The sequence below is a fragment of the Vigna unguiculata genome, chromosome 10 (genome assembly GCF_037176805.1).
Source record: "Vigna unguiculata cultivar grain cowpea cultivar isolate G323 ecotype 2 chromosome 10, ASM3717680v1, whole genome shotgun sequence".
NCBI lineage: Eukaryota > Viridiplantae > Streptophyta > Magnoliopsida > Fabales > Fabaceae > Vigna > Vigna unguiculata.
The window spans coordinates 41,900,899-41,928,809 of NC_140801.1; the positions used below are offsets into that span (position 1 = coordinate 41,900,899).

Sequence of the window (27,911 nt, forward strand, 5' to 3'; positions counted from 1 at the left end):
ACTATTACCTACGAAATAAAAGAAAAATAATATTCCTTCGACTTTTAAGACCCGATTAATGTTGTTCTAAAAAATAAAAAATTAAATATATTTTTATTTCTTAAATTTAATGTTAAATTAAAATTCGTTACCGTTTAAAATTTTGATATATTTCTTAATTCAAATTTTAAAATTAAATAAATATAATATTTTTAAATCAACATTATTAATTTTTCTAGATGTTAAACAATACTATAGATTAATATTTGAACTAAAATATGTTAAACAATAAAAATACTTTACACATAAAAAATAATTAACATTTGAGTTAAAAAAAAGTTGTATTCCTTCATTTATTTCTAAAATTTGAGTAGAAAATTATATCAAAATTTATACAATGTTCTGGGGGTGGGACCAATTGAGGCGCGGGTTCATTTTTATGCAATGCAGCTGCCAGAAACGTTTTCGATGAAACGGCCTAAACTCGAGTGACAACATTGTATCCAATACCACGAAATTTCCATAGCTGAAACATGAACACATGATATACCTTACCATGCTCTTGTGCATTCAAATTCCCTTGCTGCGTCTATCTTTATTTTCATCATCTTCTTCTTCTTCTTCTTCAGCAGCCACACAAGAGCAATGGGAATAGAGATTGTGGAGCCTAACACATGCATCAGGGGTTGCTGCACCAGCCCCTCTATTCCCCTTCATCTCCCTCCAGCTTCTTATACTCTCCTCTCTCCTATTGCTCGAGGTAAACCAACCTGAACCCTTCTCCAATTTTTAACCTTTTCATTTGTTTTTGGCTTCCCAATTTTTAATATTTATTCAACTATCTTTCTCGGTACTTGTAATTTGAGGTTATGTCTCGTGGTAGAGGATTACTCATATTGTAACTTTGGTTGGTGATGGTAACTGTAGGGGCTGAGAGTGTTGTTTATGAAGGGACTTTGGATGGCACGAGGGTTGCTGTGAAGAAACCCATCTTGTCAACTTCAGAAGACATTAATAAGTTTCATAAAGAATTGCAATTGCTGTGGTCTCCATCTCTTTATCACCTCAATTTTCTCTCCTTTAATGTTGTATAAATCTTTATTTTCACATTTTCTAATGAGATTTACTGTTTTCTTTAACGTTTTGATACGCTGAAGGGTAATTTATGTAAGTCTTGTGAGTTCATGATTCACTGTTTTCTTTTTAAATTATGTAGCAAGTTAGATCACCCGGGAATAGCGACATTGATTGCGGCGCATGCAAAACCGCCCAATTACATGTTTTTCTTCAAGTTATATGAATCTCGGAATCTTGCACAGAAGTTGCATGTAGAAGAGTGGATACCAACTCTCAATGATGCACTTATGATGGCAATACAATTAGGTATAGTTGTGATTTTGTCTTGTGTAGAGTTGGTATGGATATTGGGTGAGATGTACTTGGCCTGGGTTTACTTTTCCTATCATATTTGTTGTTTCACTTGTTTAGTCAAACTGAGGTGTGTGTAATTTGGGATGTATGACAGAATTGCAGAGTATAGACATTGTGATCTGCTTAAATGGGTACATGTTTTTTCATAGAACTAGAAATTGGCTTTCTTGGACTATAAACCAAACCACATTTACATATAGAAGGACTTTAACATTTTCACAAACTATCCTATTCATTTGTGTACCTCTTGATTTTTCAACCATCTTAAACTACTGCACATAATATTATACTCGGATATAATAGTTGATTGTGTTATGTGGAGTTTCAACAAGTTTTACTTTAGTAATTGAGGGCTTAACACAAATTTCTCCTTTATCAGCCGGGGTTGGGACTGGCTATGAGACATGCAAAGTAAGATTATTATTACATATGTAAAATATTTTTCAATGTCATTTCAGCAGTTTTGTTTGGTTTTCTAATTATATATATATATATATATATATATATTATTTATTTAATCAAATTATACCATATTTAAAATACTTTTTCTTTATTTTTTTTATCTATTTCTACTTTAAGAAACAACAAAATATTTAATTTAACTTTATATATATATATATATATATATATATATAATTTATTTCACTTCTATTTTCACATAGATATGGAACAAATGCTTAAAGCTGGGTCCTAAAGCAATTTATTGCCAATACTGCTACCCACTTCTCTTTCAGAATTGAAAACAATTATAATTTTTAAAATTAAAAAAATACAGATAAACTCTGAAAATATCCTCCTTTTTCATTCTATTCCCTCCTTCCTTCTTCTTTATAAACTTCAAACCCTTATTCATTTTTCTTTTCACTATCAACCAATTATTATTATTATTATTATTATTATTATTATTATTATTATTATTATTATTATTATTACTAATGAAAACAATTATATTATGAGGATATGTTATTTTTTTATAATACAAAATAATGAAACTATAATTATAAAAATAAATTTTAATAACTTTTAAATTTGATTATAAATAAATTTTATTTATTTTGTAAATAAGTTATTTAATTTAAATAATAGTTAAATTAAAAAATGATTAAATTTAAAAATCAGTTAAATTTAAATGAAATAATAACTGAAAAGATAAAAATGAAATAAAATAGTGATTATTAAATTATTATTATTATTATAGTCAACACAATGTATGTATGTATTTTTTAAATATTTATAAATTATTTAAATTTTAAAAATAATAATTAAAATAAATTGAAAAAAAAAACATGTACATATATAATAAATTGTAGTTATCAAAATAAAAAATATTTTAAGTAATATTATGTAAAAGATATTATAAATAATTTAAATAATATTATAATCAGTTATTTGAATTATAAAAAATAATTATTAAATTAAAAAAATTAAAATATATCTTTTTATTATAAATAATTATTTAAATTTAGAATCTAGAAGTAAAATTAAAAAATAAATAAAAAATATATATCATTTTAATAGTTATAATTAGGGATGGCAAAATGGACCCGGCCCGATGGGCCGGCCCGCCAGCCCGGCTGAAAAGGTATGGGCCAGGCCATGAATTTCAGCCCGTCAGCCCATGACAGCCTGGCCCGTCAAGTCCGCTGGCCCGTCGGGCCAGCCCGTGGGCCAAAACGGGCCAGCCCGGCCCGTAAGACAAAAACAGGTGGAGGACACTGCACACATTCATGGAAATTACGAACACACATACCCACAATTCGTTTTTCTTCTTTTCTTAATTTTTTCCTATTCCTTTGCCACCCTTTTTGTTATTCCCCGTGCAAACATCAAATCAAACCCATTTTTGTTATTCCTATTCCTTTGCCACCCATTCCTACTGCGCGCACCCCCCAACCCACCACCAAACCACAACGCGACTCTTCTTCTCACCTCTGCGCCACACACACACACGTCATTTACATTTTGTTTTAATCATTTCAATTTGTTTGGACTTTGTGATGATGGACTATTGTTGTATTAATGCATATGCAGTATGTTAATGTAAGCATATTTGCATGTAGTCAACTAAATTTGAAATGAAAAGATTTAAAATTTGATTTTGGGCCACAAAATGAACATATCAGGAAAAGGATGGCGGGTCGGCCCGCCGGCCCGCCACCCCACGGGCCGGGCCAAAAAAACAACCCATTTTGCCTTGTCGGGCCAGTCCGGCCTGGCCCATTTAAAACGGGCCAAAAAACGGGCCGGACCAAAACGGGCCGGACTGGCCCGTTTTGACACCCCTAGTTATAATTACTGATAAAAGAATGCTAACTGATCCACCTTATAGATATATAGTTATCCAGTTATATATATATATATATATATATATATATATATATATATATATATATATATATATATAATTATAGGTACATGGTTATTAATTACTATTATTATTTTAAACAATAAGAAAGGCATCAGACCCATCCTCAACTCAAACTTATTTTCCCACACTTCTCTCCCACTTACTGTTAAATGAGTACACCAAACCCGACCCAAACTGACGATGGGCCCTGACCCACTTCGCCGGCAATGGGAAAGTCAGGAGAAGAAGACCACTCTCTACCATCCACAGTTGCCGCCGAGGATCCATGGCGGAATGCAGTGGGGTCCGGCTGCATCTTTTCTGTTGTTGGAATCAAATGCGTTATTGTCTTGCTTTTCTCAGTTGCAGTTTTTCTCTCAGCACTCTTCTGGTTACCACCATTCGTTCACTTTGCAGATCCCAAAGATCTTCATTTCAATTCTAAGTACAAAGGTGAGTTTTTAATTTTTTTCAAACAAATTTTTGGTACTCTCTCACTCAAGTATCTTTCTTTATTTAGTATTTTTATTTTAATTTTAGGAAAATTTTAAATTAAGAATAGAAATCCCTGTGCTGATAATTAGTGGATTTGTTTTTATAATTGGTGGATTTTTTAGTGAAAAAGATAACAATGTGAACGAAAATGTAGATTTTAACTTTGATGGGTTTTTAATTTTAATTTTAGGCTTGTTAAGAAAATTGTTAGCGAATTAATATTTCCGTGTGTGAGGCGGTTTTCAATTTTTGCTATTTATTATATTTTGTGAACAAAAGGGGAGATTTGTTTGTTGCATCGTGGTTTGATGTTTTCTTTACTTTGAAAATTATTGTTCGAAACAATTATAATTGATTACAATTTTAATTTTAATGATACGGATATTGAAATTATCTTGATGTTGCACGTGAAAACAAAAAGGTTCCGAGTCTTAGGATCTGACACTATCATATATGCTGTTGTGAATTTTGGTTGAGCTGGAATATTGTAATGAGAATTTTGTTCTGGGAAATTCTAGCTATAAGAATCATGAAGCTTTTATGCTGGTTATGGAGAGGTTTCTTTGTCACTCTATATGTCAATATTCATTCGTTGATAGGTTCAATGCTTATGTTAGCATTCGCAAAGAGAATACTGGGTTTGCATAGCACTTTACCTTTTAGAGGAAGAATGAGGTGTTGTGAGTGATGACTTGAAGAACCATAGGAAGTTAAGATGGATATGAGAAATTGACAATATGAGGGTTTGTTTGTGTTCTATTCTTTAAAATTGTTTTTTGTTTCAGAAAAAAAGAAGAAAAAACTAGTTTTAAAAGTTATTTTCAGAAGTGGTACCTCCTCATTTTTAAAATTAAAAGAAAATCTTAACATATTAAGGTTTTTTAGTACTTTATGCTTTCAAACTTATATTTATTCATACTCTTTCTTGCATTATCCTATCTTCTTCCCACATGCTCTTTACTATCTAAAAAGTAGATTTACAAAGTTGTTTTAAAAATAAAAAAAGAAACACAAGACCCTAGGTGGTTAAATACTTCAGCAGATAAAAAGTAATGGAGGAGGCAGGGACAAAGAAAATTAAACTAACAATTTTCTTGGATGATGCAGTAATGGCAGTTAGCATTGGAATATATGTAGTTCCAATATACTTCCTTTAATAACATATTTTAGCCTCGTACTTTTGCATGAAATGTCCACAATTTCCGACACAGTATTCTCATATCTGCTACAATAAATATATTTTATTGTTCATAATGAGTTTAATTGTTGGAATATTTAGAGTAAATAAGTTGCTTTGTACATAAAAGCATGAAATTAACCGTCTCTTTCTATATTTTTGTCGTCACGTGTGCAGGAAATAATATGGAGTGGTTAAATGTTAGAATTCTATTTAAATAAAACCGTTACTAGTAATAATGACTCAATGAGAAATAACTGTTAATAGAGTATATCATTTTGATTTGTAATTCCTACCAATATGATTAGAGAAACGCATGTAACATCAACGGGATCAAATATAATGAAAGGGTTAGTCTTCCTCAACGTGGTAAAACAAAGTTTGAGTCCCTATTAGAAAAGTATTCTCATTTAGCGTCTGAATGTATCTAAAAAAATTGTTTTTAAAGAAAGATAACTGTATGAAAAAAAGGATATATACATGTCATTTGACTCTATTTTATTCTTTTGGAAAATCTGTTTCCAAAAAAATAGGAAGGAACAAGTCAGGTGCTGGAATTGTGTCGCCACATGTTCTGTCTGGTTTGAGAAATGAAATATTTTGTTTATGTTCTGGATGTGGTACTGGCAAATCAATTTTGTGATCATTATAAGTGGCTCAGAACAAAAGTTTTAACTTTTTATCGAGGTTTAAGCATGATTTTAAGTAGTGCTAAGCGCCCTTATCTGTTACAGTGTTTGCTATAGCAGAGAAGTTTAATGTAGCGGGTTGAATAGCTGTCATGGAAAACTAAGGGTTTGCATGTTTTTTTACTCTTGGAGTATCCACTACCATAATGAATGTTTGGATAGGTGAGAGAATCAGTGTACAGCTAGTTCTATTTATGAAGGAAGTCATGAATCTTTACTATATAAATACAGGAATGAGGTGAAGAAATATGACATACCCAAACTTGAGAGAGGGGTCACCACTTTAAGAGAAAGGATGGTCTTGGAATGGGGGAGTTTTTACAAGTTTGTTTGGAAACTTGTAATGTGATATATTATATGATGAAATATTGTTGAGAACATAGGTAAAAGGTGTTGAACCCCGTAAATTCGTGCATTTGGTTATTTCTTTTATTTGTGATATTGATTTGTGCGTCTCACACTTTGGTTTTAATTAATTATGTTTGAAAAATAAATTTTCCCCAGTAGCAACATCATGTGTCTTGATTCCGAAATATGTCTTAGATCACATAAAATAGAGTTTTTTAGGAGACTATTTTGGGATTCTCATTCCAAAATTGAAATCTAAAGATGGCATAATAGTGAAAATGATAAAGAAACTTTGATTTAGATGATGATGAGAGATAATTCCAATATAAAAAAACTTGTATTTCACATTTGTTGGTGTTAACTTGTATGTTTTGTTTAAAGATGTTTTCACTGATAATTATAGATATTAATTCTCAATAATTTGTATTATTTGTTTTGAGTTTATATTCAGCACCTCTCCTATGGTTTTGTCATTAAAAAGACACTTCAATGGGTGGTAAGGGAAGAAGGTATATATAAATAAACCCTTAGTCTCAATGAAACAGAGAACAAGGTATTCCAGGAACAAATTCAACTTTCTTTAGCAGTATTATTGAATTTCAGAAAGTACTCACCGAATAATGAGTATTACAGAGAATGACCAAAACAGTATGAAAGAAAACTTAATATGAGAAATAGGTCTAGAGAGAGAAGTTCATAGCAAAAACCATCCCCCTTTCTCTCACCACAACAAACAGAATATATACTAAACTTTTGACCAATCAAAATCCCTCAACCTAGAGTTAGATATTTTAATTCTCGTGGTTTTCCTGCCTCCATGATCTGTAAGGTGTCCTTGCTGAATTGCATCATTAATTGACTCTTCTGCCCCTCTATTATGCATTTTGTTGTTACCGGTCTCAGCTGCACTTGTTACACTCAACTCTTAATAATGTGGAACTTTTGGATGTACTAAAACAATTCACCTCTAAAAATTTGACAATTTATCTCTTCTAGTTTTTTATTGGTCTTATAGGGTGCATTATTTTCCTGTGCCTTCTGACATGGTGCTGAATACACTAATCAGTTTGACTGAGAGTCATGTGTTGGCTATTCAAAATGTCTACGTGATGCAACATTTTATGATGAACCATTGAATGTTATCTTCAATTTTGTGATATATGAAAATGTCCTTATAATTATATATTTGTAAGCTTCTAACTCATACGTTACCATATATTATTATATAATTTATTTGATAAAGAATGTAATGTAATTCATATAAGCACGATTATATAATCTTTTTATTCAATGACATTGTTTTAACTTTTCAGATCATGATATCGTTGCAAGCTTTTATATGCAGAAGCCAGTTTCTGTGGTAAAAGACAATATTTTGCAGCTTTCTGATGACATTTTTGAAGAGATAGGGGTTCCCTCAACCAAAGTAACATCTTCACTTGTTTCCTTTGTGAACTTTATTTACATTTTTTTTTTTTGCTAAATGAACTTTATTAATGTTAATATTATTTGATATAGACGTCATTCTTATATTTTAAAACCAGGTGGTCATCTTGTATGTGGATTGGATCTCTTACCACGATCAAACATGACAAAAGTCGTGTTTGCAGTTGATCCTGATGGTAAATATTCAGAAATGTCTGCAGCTGCCATTAGTTTGATAGGAGCATCATTTAAAGACTTGGTTATGCGCCAATCATATCTCCTGCTCACTTCATCCTTATTTGGGGTACCCTCCGATTTTGAGGTGCTGAAATTTAAGGGAGGGATCACTATCATTCCACAACAAAGTGTGTTTCCTCTGCAAACAGTGCAAACACTATTCAACTTTACTTTGAATTTCTCCATTTACGAAATACAAACAAATTTTGGTGAGCTGACTAGTCAACTAAAGAATGGGCTACATTTGGCTCCTTATGAGGTTTGTCTTTGTTAGTTCTGTCCTTACTGTTTTTGCTGTATGGCTCTTGATTTTAATATTTTATATGCTTTCTTCAGTTCTGATGTCATGTGAAATCTGTCAATTATGGATTCTGTGTTCTTTTTTTGGATCGGCAATGTTAGTTGTTAGTATGTATTAGTGAGGCAGTTGAACTCACAACCTCTCTTGTCCTTCCTTCTAATTTCTGTGTGATTACCTCTATATGGGCATTATGGATTCTGTTTTGGGATATCTATCAATTACAAGTGAACTCTATAAGCCAAAGGACTAACATATAGCATGAAAAATAAGCTAGATGTCTTGCATATAATCTTTAAATCTAGGAATTCCTTATCCTTACACAATATACATTTACTTATTCTTAATACTGGGAGGATTTCGAATATACTGATCTCACCAACCTGATTCTGATTGGTTTCCTTGTTGGTATGCAGAACTTGTATGTCATCTTTTCAAATTCTGAAGGTTCTACAGTAGCTGCTCCTACCACAGTTCAAACGTCTGTCCTACTTGCAGTTGGGATTACACCATCAAAGGAGAGGCTAAAGCAACTGGCACAAACCATAATGGGACATCATTCATGGAACCTTGGGTTGAATAACACTCAGTTTGGTAGGGTTAAGCAGGTTCGGCTATCATACATCTTGCAACACTCCCTTCATGGCACCGGCAGTGGTGGCTCTGCATGGTCACCTTCCCCTGCCCCTGTACCTCATCCTCACCACCACCACCACCACCACCACCACCATCACCACCATCACCATCACCACCATAGTCACCACCATAATACACATGTTTTTCCTGAAACTTCACCTTCACCTGCACCTACAACTGGGGAAGGTGCTGCTTCACCTGAATTTGGTTCTCTGGCCCCTGCAAGAAGTCTGCCTGGCCCAGGGAGAAGTTCTTATGCTCAACCTCCGAAATGCCAATCCGGGTATAGAAAGAGATCTAGCCAAAATACTCGAAAACAGTTTGGTCTAACACCTGCAGTTGCTCCTACTAATGCCCCACACTATCCTGTTCCGTCACCACAGGATCGACCCTCAGCACATGGTTTTCATTTCTCAGTTCCTGCCTTAAGTCCTTTACCAAACATAGCATTTGCGCATGTCGGGCCCCCTCCTAAGAATGAACCATCTGCTGAACGTCCCAGCACACACGTTCATGGCCCCTCACCATCTTTATGTGAGTGTTGTTAATGGTTATTTGCATGAGCTAACATAAGAACTCTAAATTAGAGGCAACTCGTTTTACATGATTTTTTGTCTGCGCATGTTTTAATGTATTTGTCATATCTTGTTATTAAATTTATCGAGTTTACTAAGGTTATAAAGGCATTAGAAATTATTAGCTTAATAAAGTTGAGCTTTGAAGGGAAGTAGGAAAGGAGGAAACTACAGATTGTGTATGGGTTCAAACTAACTCCTACTCTGCGTGTCCCGAAGAAGTTCTTTCACTGTTTTGCATTGAAATACACTTTCATGCTTTGTTTTTGTTTATGTTTTTGTTGTCCCCTTCTTTTTTTAATGGGGGTTTCTAGTTCATCAGTATTAAATTTAACCTTCCAACATTAGATTATAATCATGAGCAATGCTAACATGAAATTGTTTGATACCGTAAGTTTTATGAGGGTTCCACCGAAAAGAGCACATAATCAGGTTGTTTTAGTGAGATCATATATGAAATTCATCTTATTAAGAGAGAGTGGAAAAACTGTGTTACTAAGCTCTAGGTGACTTACACGCCCTTAGGTTGACTATTCCCTTCATGATCCTGAGCTTTTCTAAACTTTTGGGTTTCATTGTATATGGGTATTGTCTATATATGAAATGCAAATGAACATAACGATTATTTGAGTTCTTGAGAGTATGTAGTAATTCATTAATTATAAATTACCATGGTTATGAAAATGGACCAGAATAGTTGCTTCCATTAAAAATCCAGTGGACTGCTCAGGTGTAGTTCATGAGTCTAAACTGACTGGAATTAGTCCATATCCTATAACCATAGAGAACTAATTGATTTCTTTGGTTTTTTATTTGCAATCTTGAAATATTTTCATTCAATCAAAGAAATTCTTCTAACCAAATAAAGAACCTATGCTAGTTACAAAGGTCCATCATACACAAGGCTTTTATATCTTTTATGGAACCATATATTAAATCCTTTGATGGATTTAAATTCTTATTTGACTTTATTTCTGTTATTTTGTGTTAGTTTATCCTTTAATACTTTACAAAATGTTATAAATATATGCATAATTATTTCTGTTCCTCTGATTTTATTTGGCCAGATCATTGAACCCTAAAACATTGTAGGAGACCAATAAGTATTCCTTTGTACTGACATTTTCCTTTGCAGATTCTGCAGGTTGTGCCGGGACTGTTAATTGGATACCATTAATGTTTTCCGTAATTTTATTACTTGTATAAGCAAGTTCTGAACTATATCATTCAGCCAGATAAACCAGAGAGTTATTAAGAATGAGTGAGCTAAGCAAAGGCTATCTCACATCTGAGTGAATACGAGGTGTTATTAAGAGTGTAAATAGTTGATTAAAAAATCCAAGAACAAATGTGCCCTTCAAAGAGGGGAAAAAAATCTAGACAGTGGATGCGTTTTCAGGTCAAAGTCTTAAAGTGGCAGGCCTTGATTACGTGCATTCCTGTTGTTCTGTAACAGTAGATGGTGGTGTCAATAATAACTACTAAAAGCAGTTGGTTGAATCTTTGCATATAATTAATTGTTATTGTGTTGTTGGTGTATGGTAGTTTGGATTTTTAATGCATTATGGCAAATAAGGATTTCTTACAACAATGTAATGGTCAGTTCAAGACATGATAAAGCAACGCATATGATCAAAGTAGCCAACCATTTACTTGGATCTCCATCTTTTACCGCAATGCATTCTTACAAAAACTGAATACATGACACCATAACAGCATAGGAATGCACACCAATTAAGCATTCATATTTTTGTAAGTACTCTCAGACATACATTTTTCCCAAAACACATGCACAGGTATGTTAACATACATTGCACTTACACATTGTTAAAAACTTCTTTGAAAACTACATTTGTGGTAGCAGTCAAAGGATTGTTTACAATGTCATGGATTAAAATCTTTAATCATGGGTTGCTTTTAACTTTAGAAGCTACAACATATAATTGACCATGACTAAAATCCTACTACTAACTTCCATAGCTTTATGAATTTATCCTTCATGGTTGTAACAAAGTCAAACCTTGTACCAAGTAGCTTAACCATGTCTTATGATAAAACTTTGACTACTTGGCAACTGCATGTGATCTTAGCATTCGTTGCTTATGCTCACATCATCACTACATATTTCTTTATAATTTTCTTTTCAACTAAATATTTTATTTTTATTTTTTACCTACTTTTAATTCACCCATTTTATTTTTCTAAACTAAACTTACACGATATTTCTAATGTGCCACACTACTATTACCTACGAAATAAAAGAAAAATAATGTTCCTTCGACTTTTAAGACCCGATTAATGTTGTTCTAAAAAATAAAAAATTAAATATATTTTTATTTCTTAAGTTTAATGTAAAATTAAAATTCGTTACCGTTTAAAATTTTGATATATTTCTTACTTCAAATTTTAAAATTAAATAAATATAATATTTTTAAATCAACATTATTAATTTTTCTAGATGTTAAACAATACTATAGATTAATATTTGAACTAAAATATGTTAAACAATAAAAATACTTTACACATAAAAAATAATTAACATTTGAGTTAAAAAAAAGTTGTATTCCTTCATTTATTTCTAAAATTTGAGTAGAAAATTATATCAAAATTTATACAATGTTCTGGGGTGGGACCAATTGAGGCGCGGGTTCATTTTTATGCAATGTACACTAGTGTAAAATAAGCTTTTTATACCTACATTATTATTCCTGTTCAAATTCACCAGGTAAGGCAGACGACAATTTTGTAAATAATGTGAGATCTTTTATGTCTATTATACTTTCAACCGGTATAAAAATTAATACGGTGACATTTTTGTAATATTAAAAACGACTTTTTATACCAGTTATATTTAGAATTGGTATAAATTTCGTATATATATATATATATATATATATATATATATATATATATATTAATTTTTAAAAGAGATATTATAGTTGGTAGACCTCGTAACCGGCATAGTATGTCTCCATTTCCCATTTCTTTCGTTCATTCCCTTTCCTTAACACTGTTTTTCGTTTCCAAAACATAGTTCATTCATTTCTTTGTCGCTCCCGCTTCCCAGCTTCCCAACAGTCACTGTCACCGTGCAAAGTCTCCGTCGCCGTCACAGTGCGAAGTCCCGTCGTCGTCACCCTGCGACGTCGCCGTCACCCTGCGACGTCGCCGTCGTCGTCACCGTGCGACGTCGCCGTCGTCGTCACCGTGCGAAGTTGCTGTCCCATCACCATGCGAAGCTGTCGTCGCCATAACCGTGCGAAGTCGCCTCGTCAAGGTCGCGTGTTGTTTCTGTGCTCTTCGTTTGCTAGGTCTCATTGTGGTACCTTCGTTGTCGAAACAGTCCATCTCTTATATGCTTTCTCCATTTGAAGGTCAGCATTTGAACCCTAACCACACATTACTCTTGTTTTGTTGAATGAGTGAAATTGATAGATTTGTTCCTTTACAGGAGTTAAGTGCGATTGATGTTGCACGTGTTCCACCATTCAATTTCCAAGCAGAGCAAAATCTTCTATCTCAGTCAATTTCCATTTGTGTCAAATTTGACCCTTGTTCGCTCCGGACCAGGTTTACATTTCTCTCTTGTTTCAGTTCATGACAAGCCTTTGTAACTGTTTTTTCCATCCATTGTTTAGTTCATTTAATCCCTTCACGAATTTTGTCTCTGTACTTTCTTGCTCCTATTTAAACTTGAGTATTCATTTGTTATTTGTGCTTACAGTTGATTCAAGTCATTAAACTTAGTCAATTTACATTACTTGGTTTTTCACACAATGTTTCCATTAAAGCTATTCAATTTTCCTTTGGTGTATCTATATGTAATGAACACCTTAAAATTGACTCTGTGCTTCAGATTATAATTATCACTGTATTTTAGCTTAATCCACTTTCAGTTGGCAACAAACTTACATTAAAACAGTACATGCCTCACATTCCTTTGATGTGATGAACAACTAGTTTTATAAATTAGATATTCGTAAGGACAAATATAATATGGTTGTACTTATATGCATGTCAATAACATAATTTGGTGTTGGGATAGCTATAACAGAACACTTGTGGCCTTGTTTTTGGGGCTTTGCTTATGAACTTTTGTTGTGAGGTTAGAGGTGATGCAGTGGTGGTAAGTATTGGAGAGAGAAGCAAACTACACCTACTGGAGTTCTGCGGAAATAGAGAATGAAAAAAAAGGGATTTCATAACTAAGATGCCATGCAACCTGGGGTTGGTATGACATAAAACATATGAAGCTACAATGTAATCAGCTGGAACAAAAAAAGATACTGGATGTAGGAGTATAGAGGGTGAAATGTAGGGGAGGGGAAGTTGAATCACTTAAGGTGACATAATAAAAGCAGGGAAACAACTCCAGGTGGGTTGTTCACTGACAATGGCTTCCCTAGTTTGTCCTTTAAGAAGTCATTTTGGAACCAATGGCTTCACTGACAATCAGTGCTTGATGTAAAAGAGTGAGAGTTTTCATTATCCGCGAAGACACTTATCACAAACCAAGACCCTAACCAACCTTCATGTCCATAACATTTCTTAATTTCATCTTCTTCCAATGTAAGACACGTACATAGCTTGCTATAATCTCACCCCAGTAGTTTGATTCAGCCTTAAAAAGCTCATTTCTGGCTTCAGTGAATTATTCATCATGGAAGCTAGTGCATAACTAAACTTTTTATCTTATTACCACATAACCCAAAAAAAAGATAGTAGTTATTAGTTGGGAAGCTCTCTAACAGAAGATGATAGTAAATTTGGCATTGATCACATAATTGAAGATAAAAAAAGGTATCAGGAAGGCAAGAACACAATACCAAACACTGTCTGGGTCATCACTTTGGTCACACAGTATAGGTTGAGTCCCTGCTTCACGATTGAGATAGCAGCTATTGTTAGAATGTTTCTGCCACATTGCAACATACCCATCTTTTTTCAAAAACTTCCAGCATAGACGAGTAGTAAGATTTAACATCTGTGAGATTGCAAACAATTTAGTGGGTACATCATGTCAGATAACGATAATACTAATACCGACGTATAAAACTAAGTATTATATAAATAGAAGAACCAGTCGAAAAGTTTCAAGAAATTCAACTTATCAATAGTAATAAAGTTGAATGGTACCTTTCCATTGTTCTTCTAACACTTCCTCGTGTTTATAAACCGGTTGGGCAGCCCAAACAAACTTCTCTTTTAGAAAGGTGGCATCAATTTCCTTCACCTCACCATTGGATGTGATTAACAAGCCTTTCTTTAAACGATTGTAAGTAGGGAGCTTTTCAAGTGCAGCCCACTTCAGAGCTTCTTCATCATCTTCTTCAAATGAATTCCTTGCAAAAACACCACTCCCATCTCTCCAAATTGAAGAACGACTTACTTCAAAGCTGCTAGTAGTAGCTGTAGACTGGTTACCATTGGCCATTGTCAACAAAAAAAGGTGTAAAAAAAATATAAAATGGAGCTGCAATAACTTCTCAAACTCAGTAAATCAGTGTCTTCAAAAGATATTCTATTTTAGCCAAACAACTATTATTCAAACATCATTCTAATCCATGGAGTATTAGTGTTGCAGTTGCAGCCATTAATTTAAAAACCAAAATATCAGAGGAGAGGGTGGACTAAATGGATTGAACTCAGTTGCTAAAACATATTTAAACAAAATCTCTTTGCTGGTGCAGTTCACTCCTTTTAGTCCTACTATGTGAAAGAAAAGAGTGGCATGCTAAATGAAAGTGCTCCTTGTAAATTATAAGAACTACACACTGAAGTTTTGAGAGTAGCAGAGTGTGACTCTTGCAGCATAAAATGAAAGCAGAGACATGCAAGGATTACATAATAATCGTAAACTTTGTGGCCAAATTATGCGTGCAATGGGTTAGGTGGCATGATGTTTGTTGCTATATTTAAGCATGAAGGGAATATAGTTGTAAAGAACACTCTTAATTGCAAATATGTACTATCTCTAATAGAAATTTAATAGTTGTGATCAATCATTTTTCTTTTTTTCCTTGATTATTGTTTTCTGATCATAGGTTGTACTATATGAAATCCATTAGTTATGTCTGTTACTAAAGGCTTACTTGGATAAAGACTATCAAAAGTCTTCTCTCTCAGGAGTAGAGCTTCTCTAGATTTTTTTCATCTGCCTTATTTTGTATATTTAAATATATTTTACTTAATTATTTCTTCTTTTGGATTGTATTTAGTGAATATTCTTCCTCTGTGTGCTCTCATTTCCTTTTTATTAGCAGAAATGAAGAGAAAACACACTGATCTCATGTACTGGGTGGGAGTCATAACATTTCCTTTGGTTGTCAAATAGGAAACAAAATGGAAAAGAGAAGAATATTTTGTTTATAAAGTCAATTTTTATTTTTCATCAAATAAAGAGGAATCATTATTTGTGTTGTTTTTCCTGTTTTTTTTTTTCTTTTCCAAATAGACCAATAGATTTTTATGACTAACTTCTGAGTTGCTCTCCATAAGATATGTTTTAGCCTTTTGTGTTCATCTCTAAAGGTGTGATTCTCGAGATTATCAGACAATTATATGTAGTGACTGTTTTCAAATTTCAAATAGAATGTCAATACAAAAAATAATTCCATAGAAACTTCTAATTTTAATCGAACTTAGGAAGCAACATTATTTAGTTGCGCATTATTAAAGCACCATTTCTTCAATTGGCTTACCAGTACTGCTTTTTTTTTTCTTGTGAACAAAACAAGAACTGTTAGAATATCAGTATCAAACTTAAATGAGTTAAGGACCAAAGGCCCAAAGAAGATAATGGACTCAATGTACATCATGGAGATCACTTTCAAATTCACGTGATTTCTGTAGTCTCTTTCAAACTTGAAATGAAATTTCTTAAACGAGGCATGGAATAAATTAGTCATTCAGAGTCACAGAATTCCCTCCTAGATTAATAGGTGCAGTGGCAGAAACATTTTAGGAGTAGTAGCTTTGAAATTAATTAATTACGAAAATTCACCAAAAGGAGACACACTAACAAGAAAATTATGATACTACTTTATTGTATATGTCAAAATGTATGAGTTGGTGTGTAGAGTGTGTTCCCTTCATGAACGTACCACCCAAATATGAGTTGGTTATAATAAGCACCTGGATTTTAATTTTTTTTTATAATTGAATAAATCAGTTTGAACTATTTTCACGTAAGATATAAGCTATTTTTATATCTTAGAAAGATTCCCTTTACTTTCCTTTCACCGCACACCATAAACCTTTTTCTTTTTAATTTGCTTCTTGCCAGGCCAGTGTGATAAAATCTTTAGAACTGATAATTGAAATGCATTGCCCTAAACAAAAAGTGTGGCCATTGCACTAGGTTTCTTTTTTAGTGTTAAAGTAGTGGCAGGTTTTCCTATCTAAGTCTTTTCTTCCAATCAATGACTCATAATTGTTGAAATAACGTTGATGATGAGAGGAAAGTGGAGTTGATGATGAATGTTAATAATTGATAATGCATGCATAAATGCAAGAGTAGAAGTAGTAGTATGATGTGAGGGCATGAAAGAGTGAAGAACATAAATTAGAAAGCGCTGAAGGAGAGAGACAGAAGAAACAAATCTATAAGCGAAACGATGTGTTGGCTCTCTTAACAGCTGAACATTAAATTGGACAGAGTTCTGAGTCTCCTTTCTTGTTCCCACCATTAAATTGGACAGCCTCTTTTTGAATTTCAACCATCTTTTAATTAAAACCTTCATACCAATCTTCACATACGTTGCTATAAGAAAAGAGAGACAGTACAAACAATTGTAAGTATTAGTGAAACGATAAGTTTGTATATAATTACTCTAATTATTTTATCTGTCAAATTTAGTTATTTGCTTTTGCTTTTGTACTCTACCTACTTGTTTTAATGTTATTTTTCTTTTCTTTCCTATGTGTCAGACAAACGTATCTCTGTTTTCTCCTAATTGCTTAAGCTTAAAAGTTTCTCTACATGATGTGTGTTGAAGTGTCACCTCTATTGAATTACTTTATGTCGACTTATTTAGTTTCTCAGATTGGAAGATTGGGGATGGGGAAATCGAGTTGTTATATTTTCTGATAGACGTAAGTAGAAGGTAAAACACAGAGCAGTGAGAAAGTGAGGCAATGTTTTGTTTTGGTTTGCTGACTAAAATAAAATAAAATCGAATGTCTAATAAATGAGGTTAATATCTTTGATGACACACGTCACCTTTTATGTCAGTGTGCAAACTTTCATGATCTCTTTAAGGAACTTCAACTTTATTTCTGTTTGTCTTTGTTCTTCACTTGTTTATTTTCTCTCTCTTTTTTTCTGTTTTCTTTTTCTGCAGAGACAGCACAAGAAGGGAAGATCCTTTTGGTAAGAAGCAACATTGACTATTGTATAATGCTTCACTCTCCTCTTTTGAAGTTATGTTCATTTATGTCTATTTTCTTTTGAAAATTACGATCATTTCGTTTTTAAGTTACGATAATTTGTTTAGTTCTAAGAAATTATAATGTTTATACGTTTTACATATTTATAATTATTCTTAGTTTTCGAAGGCACGAAGATTTTTTTTTTTTGAAATATTTTATATATGTTCTTTCAAAATTAAACCAGCTTACTTTTAAGGCATGTTTAAACTTTAGTTAAATTCAAGACTCTAGTATTACTCACTACCAAGTCAAGATTCCGAGAAAAAAAAAGCATGTTGGAGGAGCTTAGACACATCACGTGATGGATTTGTAAGGTTTTTATTATTTATTGAGATTTGATTTGAGAGTAACTTTATTCATTCGTGTCGTGTTATTCAATTATTATGTACATATTTTTGGGAAATTTCTTTTATCAGTATAAGGTAACTTTTGAAGTTATCAAAGCCTAATTTAAGAAAGAAAGAAAAATCGTGCTAAACCTCATTTCCAGCGAATGACATTGCATCCAACGAATCTCATTCTAAAAGTATTTGAAAAAATTATTTGATTTAATCGGGAATGTAATTCGTATTTGGATGTAAAAGTAGAAGCATTTTTGTTTTGAAGAGGTTTTAGTTTTTGTTTTGCAGAGGTTTTCATTCTTGGAAAGACTTTTGGATAGGTAATATCCATCTTCTGTGCATCCTTCCAAGGTCAGTTCGGTGGTTACTATACTTGTAATGAATTAACTTCTGATTTAGTTTTCTGGTATGGATCTGATTATTTCTTTCTTCTTTAGCAGTGGTTTATTCATATACTGATGTACTCAAACTAAATCATACATGTTTTTTATTTTCTACACATCATTCATGTTTTAGACTTTGGTTTATTGTTTAATTTCATTTCACAAAACTCACTTTTAAGGTAATAATTTTCTCTCACCCATCTATTTTGAATCTCCATGGTTCGTTTATTATCTTCTTTCAGTTGATTCATAAGGATTCCTATTTATTTTAAGAAATTGACGAGTAGAAGAATTTGGCTTTTCTCATTGTTTAGTAATTTAACTTGTGAATTTTGTCCTTCTTTATCTCATATGTCACTTCTCTTTCGCCACTTTCTTTTCTTCTGTTCAATAAAAACTGTTGTTAGGTGTTTAAATAAGATGATGTTAGGTGTTTTATGACTTATATAGTAATTCGTTTTGGAGTAGTATTATATTTCATATAAACATTAGATTCTATTTCATGTAAATATTACATTGAATGAGACTTGTTTTCTGGATGTTTTGGATAATTATATACAGTATATAAGATGATGTTAGGTGTTTTATGACTTATATAGTAATTCGTTTTGGAGTAGTATTATATTTCATATAAACATTAGATTCTATTTCATGTAAATATTAGATTGAATGAGACTTGTTTTCTGGATGTTTTGGGTAATTATATACAGTATATAAGATTATGTTAGGTGTTTTATGACTTATAGTAATTCGTTTTGGAGTAGTATTATATTTCATATAAACATTAGATTCTATTTCATGTAAATATTAGATTGAATGAGATTTGTTTTCTAGAAGTTTTGGGTAATTATATACAATATATAAGATGATGTTAGGTGTTTTATGACTTATGTAGTAATTAGTTTTGGAGTAGTATTATATTTCATATAAACATTACATTCAATTTCATGTAAATATTAGATTGAATGAGATTTGTTTTTTTGATGTTTTGGGTAATTATATACAGGTTTGGTATGTGGTAAGAAGCATAAACGAATTTTTCATAAAAAAAATAATAAATCACTTTTTATACCAGTTGAGGTCATACTTGGTGTAAAATGTGTAATTTTTTATACCGGTTGGAACTATAATCGGTATAGTAAGTCATTTTTTCTTACATAACTTTTCATTTTCAAGAGCACTTTCTATACCGGTTTTAGAAATGGTATAAAAAATAATTTTTTTATACCTGTCATGGAACCGATGTAGAAAGATCAAACCTTCTATACCGCCTGCATCTATACCGATGCTAGAACCGGTATAAAAAGCCTTTTTTAACCGGTATAAAAAGCCTATTTTACACTAGTGGTAGCTGCCAGAAACGTTTTCGATGAAACGGCCAAAACACGAGTGACAACATTGTATCCAATACCACGAAATTTCCATAGCTGAAACATTAACACATGATATACCTTACCATGCTCTTGTGCATTCAAATTCCCTTGCTGCGTCTATCTTTATTTTCATCATCATCTTCTTCTTCCTCTTCAACAGCCACACAAGAGCAATGGGAATAGAGATTGTGGAGCCTAACACATGCATCAGGGGTTGCTGCACCAGCCCCTCTATTCCCCTTCATCTCCCTCCAGCTTCTTATACTCTCCTCTCTCCTATTGCTCGAGGTAAACCAACCTAAACCCTTCTCCAATTTTCAACCTTTTCATTTGTTTTTGGCTTCCCAATTTTTAATATTTATTCAACTATCTTTCTCGGTACTTGTAATTTGAGGTTATGTCTCGTGGTAGAGGATTACTCATATTGTAACTTTGGTTGGTGATGGTAACTGTAGGGGCTGAGAGTATTGTTTATGAAGGGACTTTGGATGGCATGAGGGTTGCTGTGAAGAAACCCATCTTGTCAACTTCAGAAGACATTAATAAGTTTCATAAAGAATTGCAATTGCTGTGGTCTCCATCTCTTTATCACCTCAATTTTCTCTCCTTTAATGTTGTATAAATCTTTATTTTCACATTTTCTAATGAGATTTACTGTTTTCTTTAACGTTTTGATACGCTGAAGGGTAATTTATGTAAGTCTTTTGAGTTCATGATTCACTGTTTTCTTTTTAAATTATGTAGCAAGTTAGATCACCCGGGAATAGCGACATTGATTGCGGCGCATGCAAAACCGCCCAATTACATGTTTTTCTTCAAGTTATATGAATCTCGGAATCTTGCACAGAAGTTGCATGTAGAAGAGTGGATACCTACTCTCAATGATGCACTTATGATGGCAATGCAATTAGGTATAGTTGTGATTTTGTCTTGTGTAGAGTTGGTATGGATATTGGGTGAGATTTACTTGGCCTGGGTATACTTTTCCTATCATATCTGTTGTTTCACTTGTTTAGTCAAACTGAGGTGTGTGTAATTTGGGATGTATGACAGAATTGCAGAGTATAAACATTGTGATCTGCTTAAATGGGTACATGTTTTTTCATAGAACTAGAAATTGGCTTTCTTGGACTATAAACCAAACCACATTTACATATAGAAGGACTTTAACATTTTCACAAACTATCCTATTCATTTGTGTACCTCTTGATTTTTCAACCATCTTAAACTACTGCACATAATATTATACTCGGATATAATAGTTGATTGTGTTATGTGGGGTTTCAACAAGTTTTACTTTAGTAATTGAGGGCTTAACACAAATTTCTCCTTTATCAGCCGGGGTTGGGACTGGCTATGAGACATGCAAAGTAAGATTATTATTACATATGTAAAATATTTTTCAATGTCATTTCAGCAGTTTTGTTTGGTTTTCTACTTATTAAGGACTATTTCAAGTGGAGATTATCAAGTTTTCCAAAAATCAATATGGATTCTTTTCCTTCAATTTTGTAACCATTCACTTTACCCACTTCAATAATGTAGGTAAATTTGGAAATTAAGTATATAAAGTGATTGACAGTTTTGTCCAAAATAAAAAGAAAATAAATGTGTGACAAATGTTCCCCCTTTAATTCCTTCAACTTCCTTTTTCCAGCCAAGGCTTTGCAATATCTGCATAACCTCGGGATTGTGCATAGAGATGTGAAACCGGCAAATATTCTCGTAAATGTCTCCCAAATCTTTTGATTGTTTGGAACTGTCTCTAGTATTTGATATATTGTACTTCCTATATGTATCACCAGACTAATCTTGTGAATCCGCGATGCAGCTTGACAAAAGTCTTTGTCCACACCTCACAGATTTTGGTTTGGCAGAATACAAGAATGATCTTAAGGGAGTTTCTGTTCAGAATTGGAAGTCTTCTGGAAAGCCTACTGGTGGTTTCCACAAAAAGAATATGGTTGGAACACTCATTTACATGGCACCTGAAATATTAAGAAAGGAGTTACATACAGAAAAATCTGATGTATACAGTTTCGGGATATCAATCAAGTAAGAGGATAGGATTTGTTCTCTTTCTTTCACTTTTGTTATGGTTCTAGTTCTATACCATACGAGGAACCAGTTGCAACTATTTGTTGTTCGCTTTAGGTAGACTGGTTTCAAGTTTAAACTTTGAACATGCAAAGTTGCACTTGCAATCTAACAACATATCTTTTCTCTGTCTTTTGTTGTGAAGAAGTGGACAGTCAAGCAAATTGTGGATGTATCATCCATCTCTTTTTATTTCTTACTTTGTCCTATAGAGATATTCATGTAAACAGTAACATTTACAAGACATATCTTCGTTTGGAAATTATGATTGCCTGTCAACCTTAGATATGCTAGGCAGCTTGATCTATCAACTCTTTGTTGCAACTAATACGTACCATACACATAACCATTCTTTGTATTTCTTCACTCTTGATTTGTTCTCATGGGTTTTAACAAAGCTAGCATAAATAAAACTTTAATCAAATTTTTTCCTTTTGATTTTAAAACTTTTATTTGACTTGCTGCAGCGAACTCCTTACTGGTGTTGTGCCGTATACAGATCTTCGTACAGAAGCTCAAGTAAGTCTATCTATCTTATGTGTAGTTTGAACTTTTTGCTTGTCTTTAGAGTATTACAAGTTCTATAATGAGGTGAAGTATGGACGCTATATTTGTTTCTAGACATGATTTTTTGTTTCCTTTACTGTTTTGAATGTTGTTTAATCTCAGTGACCATTATCAATGGAACTATCGTTCATCAACGAGGAGTATATAATATAATTAGCAAGAATTTTAATCTTTCTTAACGCAGTCAAAATTGATATCCTACCGATAGGATTGGAAGGGTTAGAGCAGCACCGGAATATTGTAATCGTGATCCTACCTTAAGTGCAAAATTATATCAACAAATCAGAAAAATAACCTTAAATTACTAACAGCCACAAACTAAGTCAACAATTGCAAATGTAGAACCTGAACCAAAGGCACCATTAGAGCTCCTTCCAACACTTGTAGAACCTGAGCCTCCATTAGCTCCATTAGCCTCCCTAGCTGCTCCTTTACCACTTAAAGACATTGAGCAGCTAAACAGGAAGAAGTGAAATTCAGGAGAGATTTGAAAATTGAACCAAATGTCCCAAACAGTGCAACAACCAAACCAAAGCAAGAGTCTCACAAGCAAAGAAACCAAGTATCAAATCCAAAAGCAGAAAACACTAAGCTAAGGTGCGGAGAAGTGTGAAGTGCCAAACCTAGCAAAAGAGTCAAGGACAGGTTTGGAACTTTCGTTTTCAGAGAAGTATATAAAAATGGATAAGTGCCAAAATAATGAGTTTAGGGCTTTTGCTGAGAATAATTAGACTTTTAGAAAAAATAGGAATGACTAAATTCAATGACAATATTGTTAGTCTCTTTGATTCTATATTCTGAAAAGTAAAGGTTAGGACAAGAAAAAGTGGCTCAGCTCAATGAAAGGAAATAGCCTTAGACTCCCTGTCAAGCTAGAGCATTGATGTTAATCATAGCTCTGCTTGTTACAAAATCTACTATGTGGTTGTTGTGCTTTTGTGAAGACAACGTCTAGTTATTCTCTAGTCTACACATTACCAATGGCAGCAAGCCACTGTCAAATTTTTAATGCACGTAGTGAAAATTGGCCTCTATGAACTTTGTTCTACGTTGAAAAAATAGGATTATAAGCAATTTGAATGGCAGCCTGACTGTCACACCACAATTATGAAACCAACCTCACTTAGAAGATGTATGTATTCACACCATTTTACATCTACCTCGCACCATGACACAATATTCTGATTTGGCCTTGGCCCTATCAACAACTCTTTGCTCCAAATGCTTGTTAAAGTCATGATTCAGATCGTGAAATAGCATGATCATATGCACCAAGCTACCTCCTCTATACTGAATCATTGCCTGGATCATTCAGATTAAAATGAATGCTGCAAAATAGGAATGAGTAATGACTATCTCAATGTTTTTAATCATCCACTGTCTATTGTACTAAAAGTAAACGATCAGTAGAAGAAAGATGGAACCAAACCAATAATATAAAATAACCTAATAAGCAGATATATAACTTAATAGCTATTATCTAACAAGTGGGAAAGCAAAATTAAGACATGTCATATAAATGTACTTACAGTTAGGTAACTTTTAAACTGTCAAGTTTGGGATAAGTAACTTGTTGGAGATCCCACATCGATTAGAGACATGTCTACATTATAACATATAAGTAGGTACAATCCTCACTTTACTATGTCAGTTTTATGTGATTAGTTAGGCTTAAAAACTACTTTCTAAGACGATATCAAAGTTTACCCTAGAAAGGTTTGTTGGGTCTATCGTACCACTTGTTATCATGCCTCCCTCTAGTCCAATGTTCAATGTCCTGGGAGGGTGTATGTTAGAAATCCTATATCGACTAGATAAGTGGATGTAAATCATATCTTACCAAGCCAGTTTTATGATATTGAGGTAGGCTTAAAGTTTACTTTCTAAAATAATTGACAATTATGTCACGTCAAAAATGATCAATATCATATAGTTGTCAAGAGAGTTATCTTTGTGACAAAGTAACTGTTAAAATGGACTTCTAGTCTTAGTAATTATTTTGTTGGAGCTTTGCAGGTTTTGAACCTTTGGGAAAAACTACTTGGATAACATTAACTTTTCTTCTCAAATGCACGAAAATAAAATTAATTAATGTTTACTGATGACAGGCTCACACAGTGCTTGAGATGAACTATACAGAGCAGCAACTAACAGCAGCTGTTGTTTCTTATGGATTACGGCCCGTACTTGCTACTGAGGACTTGGGTATACCGTCCAGATTATTATCAATGATTAACAACTGCTGGGAAGGAAATCCTAATAACAGACCCACTTTTGATGAAATAGTCAAGGAACTTGATTTGATTATGGAGCACTGCAAATTAAAGAAGGCAGAAGATATTTATGTCAGACCTGTTAACTTGCATGTTGATCAACCTGTGGACAAGACTGAACACCTTCAGGCTTATCAAGAGAGTTTTAGTTGGTCCACTCGTGGTGAACTTTTGACTGCCTCTAGTGCAAATAATTCTGGTTTGATAACTAGGTGTGAGTTTTATGACAAGGCTTCTGTATACCACCCAATACTGTCTTGGGGATCTTATGCTACCTGTGGGAGAAGGGAGACTATGGAGGATACACATTTCATTCTGCCCCGTATTTGTGATGAGAAGGATGTCTATGCTTTTGGCATCTTTGATGGCCATAGGGGTATGCATATTGTATTAGTGATTTATCAAATATCTACATTTTGTTTGATGCTAATTTAAGAGAAAGTAAATTATAATTACTACTAGAGCTTGAAAATAATTTATTATTTATCCCATTAATGATGAGATATTCCTTATGCTATGTTGAACTCAACGATCATATTAATGACCATTCATGGTAATATTAAGAAGCATGATTGTTATTTATGCAGGTGCAGCTGCTGCTGAGTTTTCTTCTAGAGCTGTACCAGCTGTTTTGCAGACTTCAGGTTTTATGGGCAGGTATATTTCATTCTAGATGACCCGTTTCCCATGCCCATTTGTCTTATTGTTATGACACTTTAATTCTTTTAATATGTCAACACAGTCCTGCTAATGCACTAGTGGAAGCATTCATTAGGACAGATGCTGCCTTCAGAAAAGAGCTTGATTCTTATCGCAAATCCAACAGATGTATCCAGAAGGACTGGCATCCTGGGTGTACAGCCATTGCTGCTCTTATAGTCAGAAACAAGCTATTTGTTGCTAACGTTGGTGATTGCAGGGCAATCATATGTCGTGCTGGTAATCCAATTTCCTTAAGTAAGGTGAGCTGAAAATTACTGTTGTTATAGCTGGTGCTTAGAGGGTGTTTGATGAGCATATGGAATCGTACTTATGCTCCTATAATCTCTTTTGAACACATCTCATTAAGTTTCTTGGTAAAGCGTATCTTTTATGCTCATTTCAATAAGTTTCATGATCAAATTTATAGCTTAAGCACTCATGTTGGATAAAAGCTTAATGAATAAACCCAGCCTTCTTTCTATAAAAGTTTCTTTAATTTATTCCTTTGTGTATTTCCATTTAGATTGATCAGAACTTAACATTTAATAGGATCACGTTGCAAGCTGTCCTCAAGAGAGAGAACGTGTTATTCGTCAAGGGGGGCATGTACATTGGCAAGTTGACACTTGGAGGGTTGGTCTTCCTGCACTTCAGGTTTGTTTAAATTGACTACTATGGTGCATATCATTTATATATGCCGTTGCTGGCCTGATTGGTGCATAATGACACCAATTAGTTCAATGATGTCTCTCCTTTTTGCTTTCTCATTTCCCTGTTTTAACTTCTGCCACATAACTGATCTTGTGTTAACAAAATAACCAACAAAGATATTAATGGCAACTTGAGGTTTTGCTATATGTTGATACAAGGAAAATCGACTTGTTTTTCACACAGGTTACACGTTCTATTGGCGATGATGATCTGAAGCCTGCTGTCACTGCAGAACCTGAGATAACTGAAAATACCTTGTGCCCAGATGATGAGTTTCTGGTAAAGAGCTGTACGCTACATATGTTATTTGCATGAAGTCCATGATGTGCATGGAATCCTTAGATATGTTGAATTTGAAGTATCTCAAAAAATAAGTTGGTATATAATTAACAAATGATAATTGCATTGGTAATCTTGTCAACTATATTTATCAAAAGGGTTTGAAGTATCTTGAAAAAGAAGATGCACTTACGGCCAAAGGTTGAAGGGCATTGTTAAGTAACGATTATTTTAGTTAAATCTGACTTAAGGGGAAGTCTTGAAAGCTTTCTATGCATATGTTACTTGTATCACTCTCATATTATATTACCCTGGCGTTTATGATACTCTTTGAAACAATTTTTTCATTCACGATTAAACTAATAATTTGTTGATTTAGGTCATGGCTAGTGATGGCCTGTGGGATGTGATAAGCAGTACAGAGGTCATAAATATCATAAAAGATACTGTTAAAGAGGCTGGAATGTGTTCTAAGAGGTTGGCTACTGAAGCAGTGGAACGTGGCAGCAAAGATAACATAACAGTTATCGTTGTTTTCTTACGTCCTGTGTCCACAGCAGAGAGAATTTATTAGCAATACCTTCATTTTGAATGCTCTGAGACTTGTCACAAATGGTATGTGCTTGTGTATTCATTCATTGAACTAATAAATACGTGTATGTGTTCTTCCTTCACCTCCTCCATTTTGGATGATGATTTAGAACTATCTTGCCTTTATAAGTATGGTTATGTTTAGAACTCAGTGATCATCTAGTCAAGCTGTTCAAACCTAGACATGACATCATCTTAGACTATCAAACTACTTTTGAAAAGTTTTGTAATATAGTTTTGGGACTCAACCTCGAAATGATATTTAATTGTTTCATCTGTGGTCCCATCCCTGAAATTTGTTGTCAAAGGTAGTAGGTACAAATGAGTCATGGTGTGCATGTTATGCCTATAATAAAGAGGTATTGAGCCATGGAAAAGGATAATGATGTGGAATGGATGAGTGTGGGAACATGTGAGTGTCATATCCAATAGTTATCATATCTTTCTCCATTCTTAGGAGCACTCTTTCCGACCAATGAACATTTTTGTGTCCTTCAAGAGCTTAAGGACTTTCAAATTTCTTATTG

General features: G+C 33.4%; 2 protein-coding genes across 8 annotated transcripts; both read left to right on the forward strand.

Annotated features, from left to right (window-relative positions):
* The first annotated feature begins 450 nt into the window (after positions 1 to 450).
* On the forward strand, positions 451 to 27,658 carry LOC114166829 (protein kinase family protein / protein phosphatase 2C (PP2C) family protein). 7 transcript variants are annotated; one of them, XM_085668318.1, is made up of 16 exons: positions 12,642 to 13,011; positions 13,089 to 13,207; positions 17,980 to 18,008; positions 18,683 to 18,759; positions 20,322 to 20,452; positions 20,620 to 20,737; positions 20,909 to 21,075; positions 21,822 to 21,889; positions 21,996 to 22,219; positions 22,729 to 22,780; positions 24,937 to 25,477; positions 25,689 to 25,758; positions 25,844 to 26,063; positions 26,353 to 26,457; positions 26,698 to 26,793; positions 27,173 to 27,658. In XM_085668318.1, the coding sequence occupies exons 2-16, from the start codon at positions 13,105 to 13,107 to the stop codon at positions 27,365 to 27,367; spliced, it is 2,196 nt and encodes a 731-aa protein (XP_085524444.1). In that variant the 5' UTR covers positions 12,642 to 13,011; positions 13,089 to 13,104; the 3' UTR covers positions 27,368 to 27,658. The 7 variants fall into 7 exon arrangements, with proteins under 7 accessions (XP_085524448.1, XP_085524444.1, XP_085524445.1 ...); XM_085668319.1 differs by having other exon boundaries at positions 20,325 to 20,452; XM_028051685.2 differs by having other exon boundaries at positions 18,697 to 18,759.
* Positions 3,863 to 11,100, forward strand: LOC114166031 (uncharacterized). The gene is made up of 5 exons (XM_085667548.1): positions 3,863 to 4,210; positions 7,780 to 7,896; positions 8,020 to 8,387; positions 8,843 to 9,596; positions 10,773 to 11,100. The coding sequence occupies exons 1-5, from the start codon at positions 3,985 to 3,987 to the stop codon at positions 10,841 to 10,843; spliced, it is 1,536 nt and encodes a 511-aa protein (XP_085523674.1). The 5' UTR covers positions 3,863 to 3,984; the 3' UTR covers positions 10,844 to 11,100.
* Positions 27,659 to 27,911: the final 253 nt, after the last annotated feature.

Coding starts and splice junctions, on each gene's coding strand:
- LOC114166031 (XM_085667548.1), top strand. CDS start 3,985: ATGGGAAAGTCAGGAGAAGAAGACCACTCTCTACCATCCACAGTTGCC. Junction 7,897..8,019: donor GGTTCCCTCAACCAAAGTAA/CATCTTCACTTG, acceptor CAGGTGGTCATC/TTGTATGTGGATTGGATCTC. Junction 9,597..10,772: donor TGGCCCCTCACCATCTTTAT/GTGAGTGTTGTT, acceptor TTTCCTTTGCAG/ATTCTGCAGGTTGTGCCGGG.
- LOC114166829 (XM_085668318.1), top strand. CDS start 13,105: ATGTTGCACGTGTTCCACCATTCAATTTCCAAGCAGAGCAAAATCTTC. Junction 21,076..21,821: donor TATGATGGCAATGCAATTAG/GTATAGTTGTGA, acceptor TCCTTTTTCCAG/CCAAGGCTTTGCAATATCTG. Junction 25,759..25,843: donor ACTTCAGGTTTTATGGGCAG/GTATATTTCATT, acceptor ATGTCAACACAG/TCCTGCTAATGCACTAGTGG.